At 46.1% G+C, this 9,172-nt stretch overlaps 1 protein-coding gene across 3 annotated transcripts; it reads left to right on the forward strand.

The window, feature by feature from the left end:
- Positions 1-383: 383 nt before the first annotated feature.
- smim22 (small integral membrane protein 22) lies at positions 384-7,886 on the forward strand. Of its 3 annotated transcripts, none has more exons than XM_083649028.1 (4): positions 384-431; positions 2,373-2,544; positions 5,415-5,482; positions 7,101-7,886. In XM_083649028.1, exons 2-4 carry the CDS (start codon positions 2,415-2,417, stop codon positions 7,146-7,148), a joined length of 246 nt encoding a protein of 81 aa, XP_083505154.1. In that variant the 5' UTR covers positions 384-431; positions 2,373-2,414; the 3' UTR covers positions 7,149-7,886. The 3 variants fall into 3 exon arrangements, with proteins under 3 accessions (XP_083505154.1, XP_083505156.1, XP_083505155.1); XM_083649030.1 differs by having other exon boundaries at positions 392-431; positions 2,401-2,544; XM_083649029.1 differs by having other exon boundaries at positions 402-431; positions 2,384-2,544.
- The last annotated feature ends 1,286 nt before the right edge of the window (positions 7,887-9,172 follow it).

Raw genomic sequence — 9,172 nt, forward strand, 5'->3', positions numbered from 1 at the left:
GCAAACAATATAACGTACACTCAAAGGTTATTTCTTGACCCTAAAAGGCGCAAGGAGAAGTCATCACTCTCGTCGCAGCGTTCGAATTTTGCATTGGGACCAGAAAGTTAATGGAGCGGGCATGAGTCCCACTAAACCACTATATCTGCATTTCCTCTTGGATTGAAAAATGCTTCCACGAGATGAAAGAAAACACATGAATGCTCCATGGTGATGCTGCTGGGCTGATGCGCCCCTGCTGGACAGAGCCAGAGATGACACTTAAAAGAGGAAATGGTTGATTATTGACTAATCATATCAGTGCGCGAGTCTCACGTCGTCGACGTCATCAAGCTTCCAGAGACTAGTGCGTGATAAACAGGTGAGCCAGGTAGGGCTGAATACCCGGAAGGAAAAACAAATAACATCAAATCCACCGACTCCATTTACAGGTAGGCAACCTGCTTTTGTGAGACAGATATGAATAGCCTATACATTCGAAATAGTTTATATAGCCTATAATACTGATAGCTTGTGGTTTGATTTAGGCAACATACAATCATTCTCGTTTTGGTCAAATTGGCGTCTTTTTCTGTGAGAAAATTAAGGCTGCTTATCTCGCAGACTGATAGCCTACAGATTCAATCAGTCACCACGTCGTCAATATGATTTGGAGTTCACTTCATTTGATTGAAATCAAACTCATGATATATATTATATATATATATATATATATATATATATATATATATATATATATATATATATATTAGATATTTAGTTCTAATTAAAGGTTAAAGTTCTAATTAAAGGTACTATGCTTATATCTATTTTATATCTATAAAAGGGAGCATGTTGGGTCTCTGTGATTTTTGTCCCGGAAGTGATGTCACTCAACTGGAAGTGATGTCATAAGAGCAATTGTGATGTCATCAGTGATGTGAAGTTGTGACATCATCAGTGATGTCATAAGAGCAAGTGGCCATCATTATTGACCTAAACAATATGACAAGACTGATGATGTCATAGGCACTGATGATGTCATAGGCATTTTGACATCATCAGTGATGTAACTCGAGCAATTGTGACATCACTGATGATGTCATAGACATTGTGACATCATTGTGATGTCATCAGTGAGTGATGTCATCATCAGTGATGCAAAGTTGAGCAAATGTGCGCTGCGCATGCCAATAGAGCAGGCGAGGCCACGCAGCAGCCGAGTTGCGTATGCGAGCTGCAGGGTGGGCGAGGCCGCTAGCGAGCCCGCCTAGGAATCGTTTAATTAAAAAACATAATTATACAAAATGTCCCCTCAAAATGATCACTTCTGGCCCATATAATAGTGTGGCAGTGTGTTTATGTAGAGATATGCTGCGTCCTGTGTATTTTCGTGGTGGGACATTGTTTTGCCGTGTTCTGTATTTATGTGGTCGAGCGAGGCAGAGAGTGATGGTAAACCGTTGAAACGCATGGATCAAAAGTTTTTTCTGATAGTTTCACAGTGGTTGTTATAAAAGCACAAATAAACACGCACATACCTCCAAACCATCAAGGTATGAGCTCCAAACAGCTCGCAAAATGATCTGGTAAGAAGCTCAATTTCCTGGTTTTAGTTCGCTCTGCTGAGGGATCCCTCTCAGAACATCTTAGCGATGCTATTGGCTGGGCTGTTGCGCTGTGAGTGATGTCATTGGCTGGTCACTATACCGGCACAAATCCGTCCAGACAAAAAACAAAACAAAATGTAAACAACACCAAAATCAGGCAGGGGCGGGCAGCGTCTGACCACAAACACACTGCCACAGTATTTAGTGGGTCTGAAGGGGAAAAGGGGAAACTGAGGGAATACTTTTCTATAAGGATTTTAAAAAAGTTTAATGAAATAGTTGCATAGTATACTTTTAAGTTTTTTAGTTTTATTAAATTGATAGTCTGGATTTGTTCTGAATTGACTTGCTGTTCTACATTTAGACTTGAGACGTGTGCTTCAAGACTTGAGACTTGACTTGAGCTCCACACAATACTCCACTGTAGGGCTGCAACTAATGATTATTTCATTTTCCTTTAATCTATCAATTATTTTCTCCAATAATCGATTAGTTGTTTGGTCTATAAAAGGTCAGAAAATGATGAAAAATGTGTTCAGTGTCTCTTAAAGTCTAAAATGACGTCTTCTGATCTCTTGTTTTGTCCACAACCCAAAGATATTAATTTTACTGCCAGAGAGGAGTAGGCCTAAAGAAACCAGAACATATTCACATAAGAAGCTGGAATCAGAGAATTGTGACTTTTGTCTTGAAAAATTACTCAAAATGATTAATCAATTATCAAAAATAGTTATAATTTTCTGTCGATCGACAAATTGATGAATGGACTAATAATGGTTGCAGCTCTCCTCCAGTGTGTCTGTTCCCATAGAGCTGGTATCAGAGATGGAGCAGAGAAACCTTGGAGAGGAGTTTCAGGAGCAGTTTAACGATGTGGTCTCCAGACTGCAGTCCAAGGAGCTCTTCCAGTCAGACTGGGACATCGCCTCTTTTGCCGTCTTCTTCATCTTCATCGGTGAGTGAAGGTGGATGGAGGTGGACAACACCAGCTCATAGGAAGCCAAAGTCACGCCCTCTTCCGGTTTAGGCATATGAACCAAGGGATAAAAAAAAAAGAAGCATTATATTTTTTTGTTTTGTTTTGGTCTGATTGGTCTGAGTGAAATGTACTATGCGCAGTGTTTCCCCAAAAAAATTCTGGGGTCCTTATATAGCATCATAATCTTTCCACCTCTGGTAGTTGTCAGGGTTGGTGTCGGAAGACATGTGGATCTATTCGCGGGTAATTGATGGCCGAGGCAAACTTGGTAAGTCTTGAGAAGTAGGGAGGTTGTGGAACTTGATAGCTAGGTCTGCACTTGTTCGAGGTTGGGAACGGTTTGCAGAGATTGACGTGATCTAAGTTTAGCTTATGAATCACTGGAGAGGACCTGCAGGAACAGGCCCTTATAGATCCGAATATGACATCACCTGTGTTATGACATCACCAGCGAAAGGCATGAAAGACACTTATGAATCATGACATCATCAGTGATCGATGACATCATAGTAGGAATGACGACATCAAAGTAGGAATGATGACATCATCCTAACAGTACCCTCCCCTCAACGGACGCCACCTGGCGTCCAATGAGGCCATCAAGGATGGCATCTGGGAGACAGAAAATCCGCAGGTTCTGGTGGAGGTGCTCTTCAGCAGGTGGTTAGACGCAGGTGGTTAGACCCCAAAGGGGGTGTAGGAGAGTGAGGTGCTCTTCAGCAGGTGGTTAGATGCAGGTGGTTAGACCCCAAAGGGGGTGTAGGAGAGTGAGGTGCTCTTCAGCAGGTGGTTAGATGCAGGTGGTCAGACCCCAAAGGGGGTGTAGGACAGTGGAGGTGCTCCTCCCTAATACTGGATATCGAAGCCATAGATAGACCGATACGTAGACAGAACTTCTACCGGCTCCGGTGGATCCTCTGGAGCCGGCCATCCCCTGGGGCACGATCCAAACATGGGAGGCTGGAGACCATCAAAAGGGTCAAATGCCGCCGTCTCCGAAGGCAGAGCCACAGGGGGACATGACTCAGCGAGGCCTGCCCTCCCGACCTGTAGTTTGGGGAGGACACCCACCGTCTCCTCCTTTAAACGCCTCTTCTTTGCTCTTGCTCTTGACCGAGGGCTGATGACACTACGGGGACCTCCCAGCATCAAGCTGGAACCTACGTGTGGGTCAAGAACTGGAATTGGCTGCTGCTGAGGTACAGGTTCTGACTCGGCGAGGGGAAGGACCACAGGTTGTGCCTCAGGGCCAGCAGACTCGGAGGCCCCCTGCGGGGGGACGGAGCTGATCTGCAGGCAGTGATTGAACTTCTCAATGAGACGATCGACAGTCCTCTCCAACTCCTTAACCCTCTTGGAGACACACTGCCACTCCTGGGTCCTGCAGGGAACGCTGCCCAACCGTACAGATTTCGGGGCTGGACACGTAGAGTCTTGATCCACTGAGAGTCCCACGGGCCGGCGAGCGGTGGGACCACTTACTGGACGCCGGGAGCAGGAGGAGAGGTAATGCCCGGCTCGACCACAGTACAGGCAGCTCCGGGTGTCCAAACGGCGCTGCCTCTCCTCTGGTGTGATGCGAACCCTGCCGGTCAGATCACGGTACAGATGGCTGCTGGGACTCAAATGTGGCTGCCCCTGCTCTGGGATGACGCGAACTCCCCCCCAGAATATGCGCTTAGGAGCTGGCGGCGGCCGAGAAGCAGGGCTAGCAGTAACGGCCGCGGTGGAAACCTCCGGAACGACAGTGCACTCGGAAGCTGGGGTAGGAGGAATAGGAGGCACGGGAGCAGTAGGGAATGACCTTCGGAAGTCCTCCACCGTCATGCCCTCGGCCCGCAGGAAACCTGCGAGCCTCTCCTGGAAATCGTCTCCATACTCAGCAGCACCCAGCAGGGGCACGTGCTGTGGCTCAACCAGCTGCTGCGAAGCAGGCACGGCGGGAGCAAGAGGCATGGCTGCACTGGGAACCTCCAGTGTTTGGGTTGGGGTGACTGATCGCTCAGAGGCTGGGGCAGGAGGGGCGGAACTTCCGCCCCTCCTGTGGTGACTGTGGTGTCATTCCACAGTCTTCCGCCGCGGAAGACTGTGGAATGACACCCTCAGGAGGATTTAGTCCGTCGAGACGATCTAGCCGGTTAGCCAGGAGGGTGCACCGATCCTCGGCAATGGAAGCCTGAGCCTGGATTATGTTAACCAGGAGGTCGTACCGATCATCGGCCTTGGAAACCAGAACCAAAAAGTCTCGCAGAATAGAGGACTGGTCTCGCTGAAATGCCTGCAAGTCTCCGAACGTGATAGGATGAGTGGAGATATCAGGAAGAGTGGAGATATCCAGCTGACCGCCTGGTGGGTCAGCTGAAGTGGCCGGCCGGGTAGCTGGCCTCTCGGGACCTTCCTCCTTGATTGGGGGGAGAAATTTGCCCGCTAAATCCATTTTGGAGTGATTCATACTGTCAGGGTTGGTGTCGGAAGACATGTGGATCTATTTGCGGGTAATTGATGGCCGAGGCAAACTTGGTAAGTCTTGAGAAGTAGGGAGGTTGTGGAACTTGATAGCTAGGTCTGCACTTGTTCGAGGTTGGGAACGGTTTGCAGAGATTGACGTGATCTAAGTTTAGCTTATGAATCACTGGAGAGGACCTGCAGGAACAGGCCCTTATAGATCCGAATATGACATCACCTGTGTTATGACATCACCAGCGAAAGGCATGAAAGACACTTATGAATCATGACATCATAGTAGGAATGACGACATCAAAGTAGGAATGATGTCATCATCCTAACAGTAGTCACACACTTCAACAGTTTCTCATGCCTGTTCTGTGTACTCTGTGTTGGGTCAGGTATGGTCCTGCTGCTGCTGGTCCTGGTCCTCATCCGCTGCTGCTGCTGCTGCTGCTGTGATGAGGAGGTAAACACACGCACGCACACATGCACGCGCGCACACACACTGTCTCATGCACACACACACACACACACACACTCCAAAATAATTGTGAGATAGCGACGTCCATCCACAGCACAATTTTTTTTAGTTTTACAATAACGGCTCTAAAATTGTGGAATCTCCAACTATCCATCTTCAGCTGATTATCCGGGGTTGGGTCGTGGAGTTAGCAGTTCCAGCAGGGGACCCTAAACTTCCCTTTCCCCGGCCACATTAGTCAGCTCTGACTTGGGGATCCCGAGGCGTTCTCAGGCCAGCATGGAGATATAATCTCTCCACCTACATGTAGCCCTCGGTCTGCCCCGAGGTCTCCTCCCAGCTGGACGTGCCTGGAACACAGGTGGCCGAATCACCTCAACTGGCTCCTTTCTACATGAAGGAGCAGCGGCTCTACTCCGAGTCCCTCAAGGATGACTGAGCATGTCACCTTATCCCTAAGAGAGATGCCAGCCACCCTCCTGAGTAAACCCATTTTGGCCGCTTACCGATCGGGTCCGATACTGTGCTTTACAGCAACGTGACATTGCAGAGAAGCTTGGCTAGTCATGGAGAAAGCTCTCCCTGCCTGGAGAGCTTTGTGAGTAGCAATACAAACAGGCTTCCCACGGTTGTGGAAAATCTGGAAAGGCGAATTTCAAAATCTCATTTTCCATGCCTGGAAAATTCATGGAATTAGAAAATCCTTGACAGTTTTGGAAAAGTAATGGAATTTTGTGTCTAATGAAACTGTTACAGTAATCATCTGTGGATTACCTTCCATGTATGTACCATAACAGCACATTTATTTTCTGTATCTGTTGACATAACATAGAATAAATGTGTTGATTTTAGTGCTTCTTGTATTTTATATTAATATTTATATGGAAAATGTGTGTTTTATTTCAATAGCTTCCATGTAATGTGACGCAGTGACTCTCAAGCACTAGAATCCAATTAAGAGGTGTGTCCTATGAGTCCAGTGTAGTAATTATTTCTGGTATTGATTCAGAGTCACCGCCTCACATCACATGGAAATGATATGATGGATCCTTCAGTGTTTCCCCTAGAATTTTTCCCCGGCCTGGAGGGACTTCAAAACCTAAACCGACTGCAGGGGGAGCTCGCTGGGGTGGGGGGGGGGGGGGGGGGGGGGGGGGGGACGCTCGCTGGAGACCGACATTTTGGCCGTTTGAAGCCAGATTTGGATCATAGTAACATTAGGATTAGACTGTGATGTCATTATTCATTCATACAGTATTAGTCATTTATGTTATTAGTGGAAAAAAAAAGAAACATCAGGCCTGAACCATGTGTAGAGGAAACACTGGATCCTTGAAAAGTCATGGAAAAGTTTTGAAATTTCATCCATCAAAATGTGTGGGAAGCCTGTAAAAAGCTACCAGCCACAATGTTCCCTCACCCTCTGTCCTCTGTCTCCTCTGCTCCCTCACCCTCTGTCTCTTCTGCTCCCTCACCCTCTGTCCTCTGTCTCCTCTGCTCCCTCACCCTCTGTCTCCTCTGCTCCCTCACCCTCTGTCTCCTCTGCTCCCTCACCCTCTGTCCTCTGTCTCCTCTGCTCCCTCACCCTCTGTCCTCTTTGCAGCCCCGAAGACACAAAGTGGGGATAGAGAACATGGCTTTGGAGCCCTGACAGCATCACTCTGAAAGAAGCAGCTCTTAAGGGGAACTTCACTGAAAAACAATGCATTTATTTTGCACATGATCTCACAAATAAAAACTGTAAACAGTTTAGCAGACATTCATTTAGTAACTAACTGAACTATCTGACATTCATTTAGTAACTCACTGAACTATCTGACTGAATGTCTTTCACAGTTACTGGCAGTGGATTTGAGTGAAGTTGTGGACCAGTGATGTGCAATGCACATCACTGGTCCACAACTTCACTCAAATCAACTCAACTCTCAATAACTGTCAAACTAAATGAATGTCTGCAAAACTGTTGACAGTTTTTGGATATGTGTGATATGATATATGATATGTGTGAGATCATGATATGTGTGAGATCATGTGTGAGATCATGTGCAAAATAAATCTGCATTGTTTTTGAACAAAGTTCTCCTTTTAATCCACGTGCCAAAGCGAGTGCTTCGCTTGTGTCATCAACTCTCGAAGGAATCAGAAAAATGCACTTTCACCCTGGGTTATTTTTTTCCCGACCCACTTTTGCCACCTGTTGGCGGAAATCTGATACATGTCCTCTTGTTTCGTTTGATAACCAAACAGTTCAACTGGCTGATTGGACCCTTTTAAACTTGGCATTGTTTTTATTTCTCTGTGAATTTGATTAATATCGCTTTTCTCTGTCTTGGTGAAAACTTCTTAACATGTAAATTTTTTGCTTACTTTAATAAAAAGGTAAATCTTGCCTATGTGCACTCATGTATTCACTTATGTAAATTTTATTGAGTGTTTTTCTTATGAAAAAGGTTTTGTACACCCTGCCATAATGCCTATCTCCAGCTCCTGCCAAGCTGTAGTGTACTCTGCTGTGGTAAAGCAGAGTTGAATATCTAAGAAGTAGGCTTTAACTAAGCTCTTTATGCTACCTGTCACTCTAAAGAAATCAAAAGCCTCCCAGACTATGTGGTACTGACCTGAAAGCATTAGCCAGGTCCAAGAATACCAGATCTCTCTTCTCACGCCTAGCTGACTGGATTTGGTGCCAGATCATGCTGGTGTGCTCTAAGCACCCGGAGAAGCCGGGAATTCCAGCCTTTTGCATCGAAGTATCAATTAGCCTATTCTTTTGTAGGTAACGAGACAGCCTCTGTGCCACAACACTAAAGAAAACCTTCCCTTCATGAAGTAATAGTCATCATAAAGTGCTGGAAAATAATCATCTTTGAGGAGAATTTGTAAAGCGGTCAGTAGGCTATTTTTTGTGAAATTTTAAAATTGAATTGTAGCAAGCCCCAGAATCGTATTTTGCTACCTCGCCTATGTTCCAGCATACTTCCTGCAAACTCTCATGCACGCATGACAATTATGCCATTGCAGTACCTTATTATTTTCATTTACATAATTTTGCCAGAAGCATGTCCCAAAAAGTTTTTTTGTGACCAAACGGCACCGAGTTGAAGGTGGCCTCAATGCACTTGTGATGGCCTATGGTATATAGAGGCTAACAGCTTGTGATGGCCTATGGTATAGAGGCTAACAGCTTGTGATGGCCCATGGTATAGAGGCTAACAGCTTGTGATGGCCTATGGTATAGAGGCTAACAGCTTGTGATGGCCTATGGTATAGAGGCTAACAGCTTGTGATGGCCTATGGTATAGAGGCTAACAGCTTGTGATGGCCTATGGTATAGAGGCTAACAGCTTGTGATGGCCCATGGTATAGAGGCTAACAGCTTGTGATGGCCTATGGTATAGAGGCTAACAGCTTGTGATGGCCTATGGTATAGAAGCTAACAGCTTGTGATGGCCCATGGTATAGAGGCTAACAGCTTGTGATGGCCCATGGTATAGAGGCTAACAGCTTGTGATGGCCTATGGTATAGAGGCTAACAGCTTGTGATGGCCTATGGTATAGAGGCTAACAGCTTGTGATGGCCTATGGTATAGAGGCTAACAGCTTGTGATGGCCTATGGTATAGAGGCTAACAGCTTGTGATGGCCTATGGTATAGAGGCTAACAGCTTGTGATGGC

The sequence above is a fragment of the Poromitra crassiceps genome (genome assembly GCF_964638095.1).
Source record: "Poromitra crassiceps genome assembly, chromosome: 13".
In the NCBI taxonomy this organism is placed as follows: Eukaryota; Metazoa; Chordata; class Actinopteri; order Beryciformes; family Melamphaidae; genus Poromitra; species Poromitra crassiceps.